At 41.5% G+C, this 19,500-nt stretch overlaps 1 protein-coding gene across 15 annotated transcripts in view; it reads left to right on the top strand.

Moving 5' to 3' along the window:
• Positions 1-19,004, top strand: part of DOCK10 (dedicator of cytokinesis 10) — a 309,263-nt gene extending 290,259 nt beyond the window's left edge. For 8 of the 15 annotated variants that reach the window (XM_060410412.1, XM_042244317.1, XM_060410414.1 and 5 more), the window contains 6 exons: positions 6,936-7,082; positions 9,199-9,409; positions 11,091-11,281; positions 13,154-13,254; positions 13,901-14,039; positions 18,218-19,004. In XM_060410412.1, coding sequence (XP_060266395.1) covers positions 6,936-7,082; positions 9,199-9,409; positions 11,091-11,281; positions 13,154-13,254; positions 13,901-14,039; positions 18,218-18,334 — 906 coding nt within the window. In that variant the 3' untranslated portion in view covers positions 18,335-19,004. Of the gene's footprint in view, positions 1-6,935; positions 7,083-9,198; positions 9,410-11,090; positions 11,282-13,153; positions 13,255-13,900; positions 14,040-15,305; positions 15,382-18,217 lie in introns of all 15 variants that reach the window. The other 7 variants (XM_042244315.1, XM_060410411.1, XM_060410409.1 and 4 more) reach the window with 1 other exon arrangement.
• The last annotated feature ends 496 nt before the right edge of the window (positions 19,005-19,500 follow it).

Below are 19,500 nucleotides of genomic sequence, written 5' to 3'. Positions count from 1 at the left end.
GCTGCTGTCTCCCTGGAAAGAAAAGTGTAGCCACTTACCGTAAACAAATTAACCCAATGTAGATTTCCCCCACTTGCACAAGAGCATCAGGACTGTGGATACAGCGTACAGAAAGAAGCTAAGTTTACACATTTCTGAATTCCCAGGAAAAGAATCTGAACCATCTGAAGTGAGAGTGTGTACTGGGAGAGAAAAATGTGGGAATCTGCAGGAGAGGAGGAGAGAGAAAAGGACATGATCTTTCAAACCAGCAGTAAAGAAAAAACAAATAAGTCTTGACCTTAATGAAAGCTTCACAAGAAAAATGGCAGAAAACCCCATCAGGAAGGGAATGTGGGAGCTGAGGGATTGTAGGAGAAAGACAAGGGTTTTCCAGGAATGGCCACAAACTAACTGAGCAGTACAGAAGTGACAGACAAGATGTGAGTTCAGCAAACCTAGATGTGAGTCAACAACTGTTCGGGCGATCTTTCCAAAGAAAAAGTAATGCACTGCCATTAGTATTCTCTGGTCATGGAGACCAGAATGCCTACCTGATGGTTTCTCCAACCAACGTCTAAGATGCTGGTTACTAGGCAGGTGGAAACGAAACAATTATGCTCCTTTCCAATGAGATTTTAATGCAGATGTTTACTTTTTTCTTCTTTTGGTCTTGATTGTTCCAGGCTGTGGTAAGTTCTCTCTCTCTCTCCATTTGCATGCCCTAATAAGCCTCACACTTCCCTCCGAATGGTTTTACTGAACCTTAACTTTTTTGTGCAAATAAACATTCAGTACCAAGGTAAGATAATCCCACTTCCATTCATTTTGCAGTCATCCTGCATTTCTGGAACTAAATTGTGTCTATTCCAGTTATCTGAATTACAAAAATGTATACTTGGCTTTTCATATCTAATATCTTTCAGCACAGAGGTCGGTGTAGTATGAAAAGCTACACACACACACACATACGCACACAGAGAAACATGGGCAACACATGTTTGATATATATGGATAGTAGACTAACTGTTGGAACTTGCCTGCTCAGTTCAGGCCACCAGAGTTGCAGCTGATTACGAAGAAAACAGTGGGCAGAATTTCAAAAGCTGTAGTGACGGCCATTGGTGGGTATCTTCTGGGGTCCTTAAAGGACTATGCATTTTCCAAATAAAATGAGTATTGTGGAGAAATAGGACTCTCTTTAGTAGTGAGCTCTGAGCATTCTTAAAGGTGGCAGTATTAATTCCCAGTATAAGTGATAAACTACAGTAAATCAGGTTAAGTCTCCTGAGCTGTAAAAAGAATCTATGTAAAAAAAAATTGGAGGACAAGCCAAAGGCAGTAACATGATAGCACCTAGAGATTTGTGACACAGGATTTCAAGCATTTTTTACTTACAAAGATGGCAATTTCGTGTGGCTCAAATAATTATTTTTGAAAAGAACTGGAAGTGAAAGTGTTCATAGCTCAGTTGTGTCTGACTCTTTGTGGCCCCAGGGACTATAGCCCACCAGGCTCCACTGTCCGTGAAATTCTCCAGGCTACAATACTAGAGTGGGTAGCCACTCCCTTTTCGAGGGGATCTTCCCCACCCAGGAATCAAACCTGGGTCTCCTACATTACAGACAGATTCTTTACTGTCTGAGCCACCAGGGAAACCCAGCTGGCAAGGCAAATTCTTTCAATATTCACACATTATCCACAGCTCTGCTTCTCTGACTAGTACATACTTTTTTGTAATTCTTTAAATCCCTTCCCCTATCCATACCATATCAGCATTTTCTACCTTCATTTGTAAATCTGGGGTCATGGGTCCTTAACTCACCTACTAAAAGAATACTTGGAAACCCCTCTAACTAAATAGACTCGGGAGGAAAGGGGAAGGATGGGAGAGAGCTACTTTCAAATGTCCTAACCTTGTTCTTTTTGCAGATTTCTCAGTAAAGTGTGCTGACTGTGCACCTGACTGTTTTGCATGCTGCTAGTATTCTCAGTTGTCTTTGATTTGAAAGTCAAAGTGAGCTTAAAAAGCAAAGTGTCGTGTTAAATCTGCAGACCCAAGTACATGCCTGAACATGGTACTCTGTAAACTCAAACCCCAGCTGCCTTTGAACAAAGGAGAGCTAATGGAGGTCATTGTGATAAACAGCCACTTTGATGACTCCTCAGTCACCACTGTTCAAATGATATTTAGATACCTGTCCCCAGACACCAAACGGAGAACGTGACCTATTGTGTTCAATGACAGCAGGCAATGCATGTCACTTCATATTTGATGATAAAGAAATGACCAAATAGATTGGCACATTCCTCGAACGTGTGCAGAATGAAGGTGCCAAAAATCTAAGAGAAAACCTTGACTATTTCACTAGCATAATCCCCATGGTCAGACATAGTTTCCTTTTCATCATAATACCTTATGTCCCTGTAAAATTTGCTTTTTAATATTCAAACTGATGTCTCAAAATCATGCTCCAAGGATTATGGGAATATAATATGTGATCACCTCGTTGCCTCCTCAAAGGCCTTTGTGTAAATATTTTTTAGTGTCCCCTGTAGCCTAGTGCTTTCACTTTACAGGGTTGACTAGAGTAATGTTATGTCTGCTGTGAGCCAGACCCTGGAAAAGAATTCAGCAACTGTTCTTTTGTGGCAAGAACTTTAAAAACGCAAGTCTTGCATAGCATGACTTTTGTAATCCAACACCCTGGCATCATTGACTATGGAAATTTTACACAGAGCTGACTACATGAAACATCCCCCCAAATGTCCCTGAAGTACTCGTTTTAAGAGTAATGAATTGCCAGTTGTGATCAAACAACCACTGTAATCAATGAAATCCTTAGGCTCTGGTATTTAGCATGAAAGCAAGTAAGTGAATGCTCATTGCATAACTTAAAACATCAGATGGCCCTGGGATGAAATGAGTAAAAGGCCTGGGGGAATTTGATTCTATTCATCAAAGGATTGATTCTGTGATTCCGTGATTCTCAATCATGCCTACATGGGTGTAGATACATTTTAAAATCTTGATAGAAAAGGGGATTGGGGGTCGGAGAAAAGAGCATTTGTATTGTGTACAACCATCACCTTCATGTCAGTGTATGATATACCCTTCTGGCTCCCCTCTTATATGAAAGTCACTGAGGAACATATATATACTAATAATTGTGTTCATATTTGGGTTCATATTTCTGTGAAACCATTTCTCTGCATCTGTGAAGTTTTTCTTTTCTTAGTATTCAGCCTATTATGATTTTCTGACCCGTCTTTTATACACTAGATTCCTCTTTGGATGCATTCCTCTGTGGGCATTGAATCAGTGGAATATAATAGCAGGGGCACTTATATGTGATGTCCCAGTAATGATCTAGAGCTATTGCAGGATTCTGAAATACCTACCAAAACATCTAAGAAGGAGCCGGTGATTTTGTTGTCAATTTGTTGAAGTATATTTTTATCGTAACCTGTTGCCTTGAAGTTTCATAATCTGTGAATGTTAACTCTACTGACTCCAAGTCCGTGTTTAACTAGGACACATGCTGATTCCTAACCGCAGCAGATCAGGGAGTTGTTGCCGTGTAAAGTGACACTTTAAAAAGTCAGACTAGCTAGGGAAATGCAGAGGTCACATTTCCTGATGCTTTGAAATGCTCTTTTTTCATCACTTCAGAGCAAAAGCAAAAGAGAAACTGCCTCTAGGTTTTCTTCACCTTGGGTCCTTATTTATAAGTCAATTATTTCATGGACAGAGCATTAAACTTCCTTAAGATAGTCTCCTGTTCCTCACTGGGCTTTGCTTTAATGCTTTCCTTGGGTAAAAGGCAAGCTCACATCCTAACCATTTTCAGAGCTGCCATTTCTCTGGCTCCATAAGCTCTTACACAAACTCTGGCAGATAGCAAATTAACATTTATTCTGCTACACCAGGTCCTTTCTATTCATTTTATAAAACAGTCTCAATAGGTTTGTATCTCCATGTTCTATAAATTGATTAATTCTAATCATAATTCTTTCTGATCAATCACTTACCAAAATACCAAAATAAGCATCATAGTAGTCCATTTACAATAAGGAAAAGTATAATTCCCAAGCAAGAGAACTTGAGTATGTATTTTTAAGCACTCAAAGCTCAGTTAAACTATTTACCTAATATTGTGTGTATATGTGTGTGCTCAGGATTGTCTAACTCTGCCACCCTAGGGACTGTAACCCACCAGGCACCTCTGTCTGTGAGGTTTTCTCAGCAAGAATACTGGACTGGGTTGCCATTTCCTCTTCGAGGGATCTTCCTGACCCAGGGATCAAACCTGTATCTCCATTGCAGGTGGATTCTTTGTCGCCGAGCCACCAGGGAAGCCTTGCCTTATATCAGCCAGAACTCAGATTGCTTTGACAATGTTTTCCTTTATTACTGTTATCACTGTTATCCTCCTCGTAGCCAACAATCACCGATAGCCTGTTGTGTCCTGGGCACTGCCCTTAGGGTCTCCTAAGTCTTAAGTCTGTACTATTTCCCATCCTCCAGACCAAGGAGTAAAAATGAAAGAAAGTCACAGGTCAAGACCACAGCCACAAAGTTCATACGAATGACAATACTGTTCTTACCACTCCTTTTCTGCTAACTCTGGACTCAGAAATTTGTTAGGGGAAAAAATTCACAGTGAAAATGTTTCTTTGTGCTAGTTTTCACACCTTGATGAAAAAATCTTTTCCTGGAATTTGGAAACTTTTCTCATTGAAATGGAAGTGGTAAATGTTGCTTGAGCTATTGCCCTGTGGGGATTCTGGTTGATGGCCTCAGAAGTCAGTTCTCTTTTGTGTCAGTCTGTCAATTTTAGCCACTTACTTCTGACCTTGAATCAGACAAAACTCCATAAAGCATCAACAGAAAAAAACCTAGCAGGCTGGAAATCATGTGGGATAGGATCAGACCTCACTACCCCTACAGAGTCCAGAAGAATAAGGAGAGGCTTTTCATGCTTTTAACATCACACATCACTGTTTTAGCAGTCTGTAGTCAAGGTACTCACAATCCGCTATATTGGTCTTGAACATTTCTCAGAGAAATTGTTCAATAAAAACACCTGTACCAAAAACAATGGAATCTTTTCAAGCTATACTTGGTGTAAATACAAGTGCAAATACATGCTTTTAAGATGTATGCTCTCTAAGAACTGCCTCATTCATCTGTTTATTCATTCAACTAACGAGCAGGGATGTCTCTAAGACCAGGCACTGTGCTAAACACTGGACACGCAGTGTGGAACAAGACACGTTCCTGCCTTCAAAAAGCCCAGAGTCGATCAGGGAAACAGCAAGGAAACAGGCGATTACCTGCTTAACAGGAAGTGTGCTGGTGAATGTGCCTTGTTCCTTGTCGTCAGTTACAGCCCATTTATGATACCAAGTATACTCTTCGTGATGGTCAAACACCAGTGAAAGCGCTTTGCAATATATAAAGCACCATACCGATGTGAGTTGTAATCAGTATTCTTAGATCACCTCACATTAGCTGTGGGGGAAACAAAAAGAAACCAGCATTGGAATATTTTACCCATTTTTTATATAATGAGTATGTTTTTAATGGTCAAAAATATAAAACAAGCAAAAAAAAAAGTATAGCTGAGATATTTTATGACCTCTAGTATCTTCACTCAGCCCTTAAAAGTTATTTCCTGGGCTTCCCTAGTGGCTCAGTGGTAAAGAATCCGCCTGCCAGAGACGGCATTCAATCCATGATCTGGAAAGATCCCGCAAGCCACGGGGCAACTAAACCCATGGGCCGACACTACTGAGCCTGAGCTCTAGAGCCAGGCAGCCACAGCTCGTGAGCCCATCTGCCGCAACTACGGAAGCCCGCACGCCCTAGAGGCCGTGCTCCGCAACACGAGAAGCCACCGCAGTGAGAAGCCCATGATCCCAACGCGAGAGCAGCCCCATCTCTCCGCAGCTAGAGAAAAGCCCGCGCAAGGACAAAGGCCCAACACAGCCAACAAAATTATTTTTTCTTTAAGTTGCTTCCTTAGGGTAAACTCTGCAGCCAGAAGATTCCAGATGCACTTGGGTTCTTAACTGCAGACTTTCTCCAGTTATCTGAAGCCACATGTCTTCCATAGGAAAAAAGGCCTCTGTGTCTCTTCAGTGAGAAAGAATTATAAAGATTGCCCCCGTTATCCTCAAAGGAATCTTCCCTTCCCCAAAACAGATAAATAAATTAACAGAGCTTAAAATCTACTTGCTCCCATGACATAAAAATGATGACATGGTTAATTTACTACTTTCAATCTTATGAGGTCTAGCTTTGCAAGAATGTAAGCAATCTATCAGTAAAGTGAATTGAATGATGAAATTGCATACAGCTGAGTTGCATCGGGCCCCTCGTGAAATATTAATGTAAAATAATTTTTAAAGTAGCAGTCCTAGGGAGCATAACACAAGTAATTTCTGTTATGGCTTTCATCTCAGAGGATGTGGGATGCGGATCAACCCATTTAGATCCCTTCATGTGCCCCTGTAGTTTTTCCTGTGCTAGTTTCCAAGATTTTCAGAAGTGTTGATTAAAAATGATACCTCTCTTTGAAAAAAAATACCAGAGTACTCCAGACTTTGTGTCCTACACCAAACTGCCACAGGAGGGCATTCTTCCCCTAAAATATATAACAAGCAGGGCTTACCCGTGATTTCTACTAATAGAGAAAAATATGTGGAAGGTACCTCTGGAGGTTCTTTGGTCTGACTGGGGAATATTTGCATTAATGACTGATTCTAATATGATATTGTGCTTTCTTCACTTCATTTTTCTCTGATTGTGAATTTTATAGGGAGCTAACCTGTGGCATGGATGACAACCAAAAACCTGGCTGTAATATCTAAGTAAATGGTTTTTGTTTAGCTCATGACTTGCAGTTGGAATTCTCTAGTAAAACTGGTGGTTCACTATATGTCTTCTGTAGGGATTTTTTGAAGAAGAAGAAGGCAAAGAGTATATTTATAAAGAGCCTAAGCTGACAGGTCTCTCTGAGATTTCTCAAAGACTGCTCAAGCTCTATGCAGATAAATTCGGAGCAGACAATGTGAAGATAATCCAGGACTCCAATAAGGTAGGAGAATATTCGTGCAGATGCAAGAACTGATTTCCTTTATTCTTTACTACATGTATTAAAGTTTTAAATTTTTGCCTGACTATGCAAAGTAAACCACCTAAGCTCTTTTGGTTGGTTGTTTATTGGTTGACTGATTGGTGATGGGGGGGGAGAGTCGAAAACTTTGTACATGTGTATTTGAGTAGCTTTTAGATAATCTTAAAAAACAATTTACCAGCCCCTGCCCCCCTCCCATGGTTTGTTTGCATTTGAATAGCAGCCAAAGGGTTAAAGTGATTGAGCCCCATCATGGGCTGGGAGAAAATAGCAAGAAATTATTTATTCAGTCATGGAGGTCTTCCTGGGTCATAAGAATTTTGAAATCTATCCTCTTGTGACAGTACCAGACTTGCCAATCCCATTGTACTAAGCTACAAACATCCAACTAACCTTCTTCCGGCTCCAGAAAGCACACACTTACATCCTCTAATGAGATTACTCAGAATCTTTCTAATACACTTTTATGCATTTAGCCAACCTTAATTGAATACCTACTGCATTCTAGGCCCAGAACTAGGAGCTGGGGCAAACAGTCTCTTCCTTCCAGAGCTCACAGTTCACACGGGGCTAGGAAAAGGAGGATGTGTGCAAAGAGCTAGTTAAATACAGTGCAGTGAAGTACCACGGGAGACACGGTCTACGCCTTCAAGTCATACAGGGAAAGCTCAGGGCTGGGGGCTCCCTGAACAGCTCATTCTTGGTTGGGCGATGCTTCACAGAGGGCATGATGTTTGAGCTGGGGATTGTAAGGTGAGAGGTGAGAAGGTATTTGCTGGAAGCAAAGGGTATCTGAGAAACCAGCACATGCAGTGATGGTGGGTGTTTAGGGGAAGATGTGTTTGAGCAACCGGAGGTCTTTGAAGCACAGGTTGGATAGAAGAATGTGACGGAAAATGGAGCTAGAGAAGACAGTTTGCGCTCTATTCTACTGGCCTCTGTTGGGCTACAAAAGAGGTCTTTTATCCTTTTCCTCTTTTACAAAGCTGGTATTTAGAAGGATATACCATCTGCATATAAGATTAGATTTCTGAATCTGGGCGGAAGTTGTTACAAATGTGTTCATTCTTAACTTGAAAGTTGCAAACTCCTTCCCCCTAAAGAGAGACAAAACTCAAACCACTGTCATGGTCTCCCTCCTACATGGAAAGTAGAAGCAGCTCCTAGTGGTGAGAGAAATACCAAATTTGGTGTCAGAACAATTGGAGCCTTCATTCCAGCATGCTACTACTTCGCATGGTGATCCATCCTTGAGAAGTTGGTTGGTCACTCTGAGTCTCCATCTTTTAATCTGTAAAAATGGTTATAATTATATCCATCCTACAGTAGCATTACAAATTAATTCACGAGCCTCCTCAAATCTCCTGAATTAGATAAGCAGTGGATGGGTGAACGGATGGAGAAAGTTGGAAGAAGTTTAAAAACTCTCCAAAAAATCATTAGAAAAGAGGCAGGGAGCGGGGAGGACCTTTTGCCTGTTTTCCATGCTATTTGTCAAGCCTGCTCACCAAAGCAGAGTTAGTTTAAACAGTTATATAGAATAACTTATTGCAGATTAGAGAAGGCGAGGAATTGAAAAGAAAAATGTTTGCAACCACGTGACAGGTTATCAGTTAATCTTCTAAACCAGTGAGAAACCTCCTAACACATTACAAGCCCATAGCCCATGGCTCCAGTCTAGGTTACATGGCTAATTATAGACAGAAAAAGAGATATATTTCCACTCTTAACACGCTTGATTCAAGCCAAAGATGAAGATATTGAATACAGAAAAGAAAGAAAATAAAAGATGAAATATTATGTCATAGCCGAGTACTTTTATTTCAGAGCCCCAGGGACTTAGCACGCTGGCTCCGATTTGCTCTGTCACCATCTGGTTGCTTGACCACAGTCCAGCCAATTACTCTTTCTGTGGTTTCCATTCACCCAGCCCTCAGATGATGTCATTGGCCATTTTCATCCAAGGGAAAAGGGACGGCTCAGGACGCCAAGCTGCAGGGGTACTGGGCTCCCCGCCTTTCTTCCAGGCGCACCCCAGGCCCACCACTCTTTCTCTGCCCACAATGTGTTAAAACAGGTGAACCCCAAGGATTTGGACCCCAAATACGCCTACATCCAGGTGACCTATGTGACGCCATTCTTTGAGGAAAAGGAAATAGAGGACCGGAAGACAGACTTTGAAATGCACCACAATATCAACCGCTTCGTCTTTGAGACGCCCTTCACGCTGTCGGGCAAGAAGCACGGTGGCGTGGAGGAGCAGTGCAAGCGGAGGACCGTCCTGACAAGTAGGTGCCGGTCCCCAAGTGCATGTCCCCCTGCAGGGTCCTGGGTCAGGCTGGACTCGGGAAATCAAGACCCTTCAGCCTTGCAGCGTGTATGCATTCGCGCTAAGTTGCTTCAGTCAGGTCTGGCGGGCTTCAGTGGACTGTAGCCCGCCAGGCTCCTCTGTCCCTGGGATTCTCCAGGCAAGAATCCTGGAGTGGGTTGCCATGCCCTCCTCCAGGGGATCTTCCCAACCCAGGGATCGAACCCAGATCTCTTACCTCTCCTGCATTGGCAGGCAGATTCTTACCACTAGCACCACCTGGGAAGCCCCTCAATCTTGCAGACAAGACCCAACATGTGCTAACTTGAAAATGTTTACCAGGAAGCCCAGACTTCCTCTTGTTCCTTCTCTTTGGAAACAAGATACCCTTGACAAGTCAGCCAAAACAGAAACTGTCATAGAGTTAAAGTCACTTTATCCTCCACTTCCCTTTAGATCTTCTAGTGGTGATGGTCATGCTGTCTTGGGAAAGGCACTCTGAGCATTTCTCTCCTCTCTCCCTGAACCTACCCTCAGTTATTGCAGAGTCAACTGCTCTCAGAATTGTGTGCTTTGGGGCAAGATTCTAAAGCACTCAGGAATTCAGGTTTCTCATCTGTGAAACAGATGCAGAGGGATTTCCTCCACCATCCCTTCCGTACTATCTAGATCTATTCTATGAGCTGGTCATCCTTTCCACAGACATTCAAAAAGTGCCTATAGGTGTTGGACACTGTTCTGAGCATTCAAATAGATAAAACACAGTTCTTGCCTTCAAGGCGCTCAACTGTCTGATAGGAAAAAAAGAGCCAAGTAAAGCAAGAATTTTAGGTGAGCCCAGCATGAGAAATGAAATGGGAACCCCCCCCCCCAGAGAGGAACTTAAGGCAGTCTTGGGTTGTGGGGAATGAACACAGGCATCTGAATGAATGAGACTCAAGGCATCTTCAGAGGTGAGCAATCCTGGGTTTGCAGTAGGTACGTGGCTAGCAGCCACATCCAAACTATGAGAAAACAGTCACCTTCAGTAAACTTTACCAGAACTTTTGTAATAAAAAAAGAAACTAGAACAAAGTTATTATAGTATATGCTTGTTGTTGCTTAGTCCCTAAGTCATGTCCGACTCTTGTGACCCCACAAGGCTCCTCTGTCCATGGGATTTCCCAGGCAAGAATACTGGAGTGGGTTGCCATTTCCTTCTCCAGAAGATCTTCCCAATCCAGGGACTCAACCTGCATCTCCTGCATTGCAGGCAAATCCTTTACCACTGAGCCACTGGGGAAGCCCCATAGTATGTGCTGTTCAGTATCTATTTAAGCATTCTTTATTGTGACTCAATGTAGTTTTTATTTGAACTAAAGTTGTGGTGGAAACTATCATCTTTTCAGTGTTTAGAGACTCTAAAGGTCTAGGCCAGCCTTGGCAATGAGGAGATGTTGCTAGTGAAGTGGGGAAGAGCATGCCAGGCAAAAGTAGCTGGGAGAAAAGTAAGAGGTGTGTGAGAGCATGGCACACAGGAGAAAAATAGCTCACATACATAGAGAACATGCAGGATAGAATGCTCTGAGTGCAAAGACTCGGGGTCATCCTGACCTTCAGGGGAACCCGTGACTTTTCACTAGCCCTTGACCTTGAAATGCTCTTGTATTGCTTTTGTGCAGCGAGTCACTTGTTCCCCTACGTGAAGAAGAGGATACAGGTCGTCAGCCAGTCGAGCACAGAACTGAATCCCATTGAAGTGGCGATTGATGAGATGTCCAAGAAAGTTTCCGAGCTTAATCAGCTTTGCACGATGGAAGAAGTGGATATGATCAGACTGCAGCTCAAACTCCAAGGCAGTGTCAGTGTAAAGGTGAGCGCCACCCAGAGCTGAGAGGCACATGGTCAGTGGAGCCTAGTACAAAAATGATGCCCCTTGGAATTCTTTGACAAAGAGTATAAGAGACATTTTTCTGTTTTTGATACCATCCAACACCTTTATCTGAATCTTTAAAATGTTGTTTCCTTGTGGAGGTACATTAGTGGTGCCAAACACCTAGAGATAAAATCTTTCTTAGGTTTTAGCTAAAATAAAACTTTTTTTTCAACTCTCCTTTCCCATCTTCTCTGGATAAACTGTGCTCTATATTCTAAGTTCTAACAAGTGAATTAATGAATGAATTAGCATGGCTTTTTAAAATCTGTCAGGGACAGACTTATAAAATTGTTCAAAACCAAAAATGTTCAAATGTTTATTCATTCATAAATGTGCATCAGTATTTATGTCAAGGTCCTGAGAGGAAGCAGATGGCCTGTTCCCAGTGAGGAAATGAAGAGAATATAATTAAATAGACTCTTTTGAGAATGTATAAGCAGTATTTAGGAAAACCAAAGAGGGCAGGCACTGGGGCATAAGACTGAGGGACTATCACCCTCCCCAAACCCGAAGACTCAGGGGAGAGAAGAGTTAGTGGAAGAAGGGAGAGAGGTGAGAGCCAACTCATGATAGACAGACACAGTTTCTACTGGGGAATTGCAAAGAGGAAGCCATGGGCCTAAATACTCTGACAGGGCTGAGACTAGGGTGCAGTGAGCAAGGCATCTCCCTTGGGCACAAAATTAAGGGAGCATCAAAAAATTCAGTAATCAAGATAAAATACTACTTTAATGCTCCATGTCTAAAAATCAAAAGTAACTTCACAAAACCAGGTTGAACAAAGCATTAAAATTTTAAATAAAGGCAGGCCAGCCACAGTGCCGCACAGAGCCATGCAGGAGGCTGAGGCCAAAGGAAAACTCAGTACCACTGACCTTGATGCTGGCCTGGCTCTCCTCTTCCCTGTCCACCCCTTGTCTGTATGCCCATGGCTGACTCAATGATAATAATTTCTTTAAAGCCAGAAGGCAAAAGAGCCATTGTTTCACTCCAAATGGCACAGCTTCCCTCAGCACATGGCTGAGCAGAGGAAGGTTGAGAGGGATCCGAAGAAACTAAGGGAAGAATTCTGTATGGCTCGTCCTCTCTACCATGCGGGCAGCAGCTGGTGATCAAAGCCCCCTGAAGATGCCTCAAATACAGCGTTGGCTTCCTCCTTCTTTCACCTCATGCTTCCCAGCCCCACAGTGACAGGCAAGGATCATAAGCTCTAAAGAATACAAACCCCTTCACTAATGAGAGCCTATACATGCTTGTGAGCATGCCCAGGGCCTGGCTTTGTGCCTTCATTCAGCAAATCTAGAAAGTCCCTCCTTGGACCAGAATCTGCCAGACTGTCCAGTGAGACACGATAAAACAGTGGTTCCCGGCACGATGCCAAGATCACGAGCACTATGGAATGTCTCTTATTAGTAGCTGTGTGTTTGCTGGAATGTTTATAGGGGAAAAAGTGACTAGCCCAGCAAAAAATTTGACTTCACAGATGTTGAATTTATTTAAGTGAATAAAGATGAGTCTAGTTTTCAGAGTTATTAGGAAAATAACAATGCTTGCCGAATTTGTGGATATAGCAAAAACATGACATGGTGGCCACACGACTGAAGTTTAGGAAGGATGGCAATGAAGTGTGGAGTTCAGATGCGTTCTCTAGCAGCTCACTGACTGGTCTAGAGACAGCAGATAAGACAGATACAAGGGGATGTGAGAGAATTAGGGGGGCCACATGGTGCAGGCTCCTCTTTCTAGCCATGGAGAGGACTCCATGGAGGAGATATTACCATTCTTAGCCAGTTCTCTTCTCCCCAATAGGTTAATGCTGGACCAATGGCCTATGCGCGGGCTTTTCTTGAAGAAACCAATGCAAAGAAATACCCTGACAACCAAGTAAAGCTTTTGAAGGAAATCTTCAGGTAAGACTTTCTCTGTTGAGCTGTTCTTCCTTGAATTCCTTCAGACAGGGCGTCATAAATGAATGCCCCCAGGGAGCCACCTGACAGACCCTCTCCTCCATAGCCTAGTTTATCAGCAGCCTGACTTCAAGTTGCCACTTTCTTATTTTGTTTTCTTTTAATATTTATGTATTTGGCTGTGTCAGGCTTTAGTTCAGGCATGCAGGATCCTCATTGTATACGCAGGATCTTTCCTTGGGGTGCACGAGCTCTCTAGTTGTGGTGTATGGGGCTTACTTGCCCCACATATATGTAGAATCTTAGTTTGCCTGACCAAGGATCAAACCCACCTCCTTTGCATTGCAAGACAAATTCTTAACCCTTGGATCACCAAGAAAGTCTCTAAATTGCCACTTTCTGAAAGTGAAAGAAAGTGAAAGTCACTCAGTGGTATCGGACTCTTTGCGACTTCATGGAATATACACTCCATGGAACTCTCCAGGCCAGAATACTGGAGTAGGTAGCCTTTCCCTTCTCCAAGGGAGCTTCCCAACCCAGGGATCAAACCCAGGTCTCCTACATTGAAGGCAGATTCTTTACCAGTTGAGCCACCAGGGAAGCCACATTCTAGGGTTGCTTGTTAATTTGCTTATTGCTGTCACTAAAGGCAATTTGCAGATGCATGTGGCCAGGCCCTAGATGTGAATGAGCGCCTCATCAAGGAGGACCAGCTGGAGTACCAGGAGGAACTGAGGTCCCATTACAAGGACATGCTCAGCGAGCTCTCGGCAATCATGAATGAGCAGGTGAGGCTTTCCCCGTCTGTGCATAGGAAGTGCCCATTTTTATCTCCCATGCCACAAAGACAGAAAAGAGTCTCTTTCTTTTCCTGCTACTGAAATCCCTGCACTTTCCCGACACCTTGTTGCTGAGCTGTTCTCTCCCCCATGTACATCACCCCTTGACTCAAAGGAGAGAGATCGGATTGGAGAAAAATCTGTAGAAAAAGAAAATTGAGAACCCAGATGCTTTCCAGTTTTCAGAGATATTTATCCAAACCAGATGTGTGTTGGTTTTCTAGAACAGATGATGCCTAATTAGACAACAAGAGCGCTGGGTGACATTCCTGCTAGAGTTTATTACCATGCCCAACGCCCCTGATTCAGGACCTCACAACCCCCAGGCTGGGATGTGCAGTTCCACAGTACTGCCACTAGGGGTCTCTGCACCATTCTCAGGAAGAAGGCAGGAACTTAGGGTCCTGGACTTTAATTGTCAAGGTTGCCTCTACAGAGGCTGAGCCCCTAGAAGATATGCAGATTGGGATAAACTTAACCCTCCATTCCACAAACAACTCATTCATGATTTCAGTATGTTCCATAAGACTGCACAAAATGTGGACATTCAATAATCACTACTTTGGGGGGTATTGAGAACCAATGGTCAAAACCAAGTTCAGTTTGTCTGGGCCCACTTCCAGCATCCATCAGCCCTCACACTCCACCTGGACGTCTCTTCACCCATGGTCCCTTCAAGGAGTTAGATGTGTTCTTTATAGAATAATGAGGGGGAGAACTTGAGCTAACCTCCCAGTAGTGCCTCATGCATGGTGGCCATTCATTAAGTATTAATTCCCTCTCCTTTCCTGAAATGGAAAATAGTGTTTAGTGTTATTAGTAAATAACACTATCACAAAACATGAAATGTGTCATACCCTTCTTTTATTCTGATTAATTTTTTTTTCTCTTCTTTTCCATCTCCTTCTACCCACATTTTAAGTTCTCCATAGCAGTTAGAGAAAGAAATGGTTATTTGACTTGTGTTGCAAAGAAAAAAATCTCCCCGGATAGGATTTTTAGTGGAGAAAGTGTTGGTGTGGAATTGTTAAGGGGTGATGGGAATTAAATACTCAGGAGTGAAGCCTTAACAGATGGGGAAATCATAAATCTGAGAGTGAAACAAAAAGAACAAGCAATTGGAAAAGATGACAAAGAAATGCTTGTTTCCAACTGTAAATTGCATCTGACCTTGAAACTTTGGGCAAAAATGCTTTTCTCTTTTTTTCCTGGCAGCTCTGTCGCGGTCCATGTTTATACAGCTTCTGTTCCTCTGTGTCTAGTATTTCCCTCAGTACTGTAAGCAAAAGTGGTATGTTTTTCTTTCCTTATGTCTACTCTGTCCTTTGTGGCCTTCTGGTCTACCTCTTCCTTTTCCCCAGACACCTCCATAGTCGCAAGTGTTCTGTAAATGCTTATTTAATTAAATCAACTTTGTTTCCATTTCAAGGTAGGTCAGTATTAAAATCAAAAGCGTATTAAAATCAAAAAGCTAATTAACAGCTTAGCGTTTAAGAGAAAAATATATGTCCTATCAACTTCTAAGATATATTTGAGCTCATTTGTATCCAAAATGAAGATTCATTATATCTCAAAGGGCTAAAAAAAGAAAAAAAAAAAAAAAACAGAGACAAGACCAGGTGATTTAGAGGAAGGAAAATAACTTTTTTTCTAGAAAACTTTTGCTAACAGAAGCAGAATTTGACTCTGGGCTTCCTAGAAACTGACGTAAAGAAACTAATGGATTACACAGGTCTTGTTATTTAGCAAAAGAAATAGATCTGTTGGCAGGAAAGATAAACTTTCTCCTGGTCCTGAGCCTCTATAGTGATTTGTCACATATATTTTATATATGGACAATGACTACACTGTTCGTGATATCCTCAAAAAAAAAAAAGTTTTCCTTAAAAATGTCTAACTCTTATATGGCCATTCCACATTTCCATCTTAGATTAAAATGAGGAAAACAATATTCGCTTCTAACTCTAAAGAGGAGATTCTAGAAGAGACACTATTTAATTGATAATTATCAACCATAAGTTTAAGTTAACCATAGCAAAACTATGTGTTCTGCAGCAAAATGAGCTATCTTTATGACAAATATTGATAATTGTCTTGAGTTGGTTGTAATGTCAGAGATAGCAAAAGATGGGGTCCTTAAAGTCCAAAGTAGTTTTAAAAAGTGGGTGTAAATCTCAATTCAGATTTATAACAAAAAATGTTTGCTTCTTTCCTCAATATTTTTCCTAAAAAGGCATTTGACTCTAATGTTTGGGTTGGCACTCTAGTAGAGTGAAGGGTAGTCAAATTTTAGCATAATCCTATAATGCATGAATGAGCCTTAATCTGCGACGCATGAAGACCTTTACATACCTCAATACTCATCCGAGTATTCTGGAAACAGATACATGTATAATTACAGTGAAGAGAGGAATTCTGCCATTAAACTTGTTAACAATAGAAACAGAGTTAGAATGGATAGACAGACATAGAAAAACAGAAATAGGATTGATTATGCACTTCATTCCGAGAGTGTCCAGAAAAGTCTAAGGTAAAAGGCAAATACTAAAGCCACTGCTTAATGAAAGAACCTTCAGTATAAGGAGTGGGATGGAGCGGGATGAAGTAGACTCTCATGTGTAAAAATGGGGATGTGGACACGGAGCTGCTAAAGTGACAAGCAGGCAGTCACTTTTCAGACAGCACCTTTTCAGACAGCCAGGATGCCAAGCTATTTTATAAATGGCCAAAAACCATAAAAGCCTCTTTTAATGGAGGCCAAAGTAATACATGTAACTATTGGGTGAAACATAAGATGCTGATTTGCTGTCTGTTTCAACGTTTAAAAGGATGACAGCATAGTGAAGTCAACGCTGGTAACGGATAGCAAATATTAAAAAAAAAATAAAACAGGGGAGGGAACACATCTATTCTGTTATGGTGCCAAGCAGGCCAGATCCAAAGGCAAGTTGTTTTTTGAGTTTCAGATACATTGTTTGCCAATGCATTTAAACAGAGCTTGTGACACTGATCATAAGGAGAACTTATTGGTAGTATAAGGTACATGGACGCTGTGGGGACAGAGAAGCCATTGTCTCCCGGAAAAGCAGGAGAGCCAAAGCCTGGTAATGTGTAAAGTCAGTGAGAAAAACAGGAATTTTAAATATTCATTAAGCCTCTTCTGCACCAGGGTTTTAGAGGTGCCTGGGGCTTCTGGTATTGTTATTGTGTTCGCATATCATTAGTTGAACAGATCTGACAGGGAAGTACAGTTAGGGCGTATTAACATTATTTTCGAAAGCAAAATCAGGTCAAGGTAAATTTTCTTTTCCTCCTATTCCATTAATGCAAACATTTAAATGAAGCTTCAGATGTTTTCTTTGGGGGCAGATTTTGACAATACTTATTATGACTTTTGCAAATAAAATAAAATTCCAGAATTACTCAAACACATCGTAAGAGTCATTCACATTTAAAAACATATCTGATAGTTGAAGAGAATCAGGAAACTACTTTAAATCTGGTCAACATGGCTGAGATGTAGGCTGGGGTAAAAAAGCTTTTCAGGTTATACAGAGTGAAGTAAGTCAGAAAGAAAAACACCAATACAGTATATTAATGAATATATATGGAATTTAGAAAGATGATAACAATGACCCTATAGGCGAGACAGCAAAAGAGGCACAGATATAAAGAACAGACTTTTGGACTCTGGGAGAAGGCAAGGGTGGGATGATTTGAGAGAATAGCATTGAAACATGTATATTACCTTATGTGAAATAGAGCACCAGTCCAAGTTCAGTGCATGAAACAGGGCACTCAAAGCCGGTGCACTGGGACAACCCTGAGGGGTGGGATGGGGAGGGAGGCAGGAGGGGGGGTTCAGGATGGGGGACACATGTACACCCATGGCTGATTCATGTCAGTGTATGGCAAAAACCACTACAATATTGTAAAGTAATTAGCCTCCAATTAAAATAATTTTTTAAAAAACTCAAAGAAGTTTGATAAGAGCATTTTCAAAATTTGCAGATTCCTTGTAGGGAAATTTTTAAGTCAGTGTTCTGGGTTTTGCTCTTGTATTTGAAGTTATTAACACAGACCTCTCTATTATCCTTTTATTGCATTGTGTTTTGTCCTGTCTGAAGATTACCTACCGGGACGACCCATCAAAGCGAGGAGTGGAGCGAACCTGCACTCGAGTAATTAACAAGGCGGCTCCCTCTCTGCCCACGGTCTCTGTCTCACCCAGTGGAGAAGTTTGAGAAGTCCGCAGCGACGGACACTCCTCCTTCAAGGGAACTCTGAATTTGCAGCTAATCTCGGGGAAGAGAAAGATAACATTTAATTTATTTGAAGTTTTTATGGTGGTGTTCGTATTGTTTTTTACCTCGCTAGCTTGAGAATTTTGCCAGTCTCCAGATTTGCACATTTCTTACAATTTTTTTTTCCTTTGAGTGACGTCGATCAAGCCAAGCTGAATATTTGCTATGAAATTCCAATGAATGTGTAATTCAAAAGCTGACTGTAAGTCTGCTGTCGTCACATTATGTTCAATACCCCGTCCTCGCACACATATTTTGAAGGTCAAAGTGAATGTTTTTGTAACATTTAAGCATATTTCAGATGTAAATAGAAGATTGTAAAATATATGGTTTTTACCAAATTTAAAAGAACCTTTTTAGGTATTACTTATGACAGTGCTAAAATTATATGAATAACATTTCAGATACTGTTATATTAAAATATTTGTGTATGTGTACAAAAGTGTTGATAAATACTAATCTTTACAGTTTGTGGAGTTTCTTTATTTGTAATATATGTGCTCTTAAAAGCAATGAGATGTGAAATTATGGAAGCCTTTTGTTGTTCATAGAAATAAAAAACAATACAATTTTTTTTGTTGTTCATAGAAATAAAAAAAAAATACAATTACTTTGCATTTGGTTCCCTCTTGAAGAGTGGGAGAGTTGCCACTAAAAGTGGTTCATGGGACCGAGCAGCTGCTGAATGCAGTCTTACTTATGATTTATGATGCCTTAGCAAGAAGTCAGGACAAGGACTTGAACCTCAGCTGGACAAAGATTCAAAGATCAGCTAGACAGACCAGGGTTTTCCAATCCCAAGAGATAACTAGACTGATTGGAAGAAGATACATTGAATCAGAATCTTAAGGGTTATGGTAATTTTTAGGACTCTGCACAAATATTCCATTCTATAAATTTGTGGTGGGATTGCACTTCCGTACCTTTTTTTTCTTTTTGCACTGGGTCTTTGTTGCTTTGCACGGGCTTTCTCTAGTTGCAGGAAGAAGCAGGGGCTACTCTGCATTGCAGTGGCTTCTCTGTTGTGGAGCACAGGCTCTAGGCGAGCAGGCTTCAGTAGTTGCAGCCTATAGACTCAGTAGTTGCAGCGCATGGGCGCACTAGCT

This window comes from Ovis aries, chromosome 2, assembly GCF_016772045.2.
Source record: "Ovis aries strain OAR_USU_Benz2616 breed Rambouillet chromosome 2, ARS-UI_Ramb_v3.0, whole genome shotgun sequence".
In the NCBI taxonomy this organism is placed as follows: Eukaryota; Metazoa; Chordata; class Mammalia; order Artiodactyla; family Bovidae; genus Ovis; species Ovis aries.
This window is presented reverse-complemented; position numbering and strand designations above follow the sequence as displayed.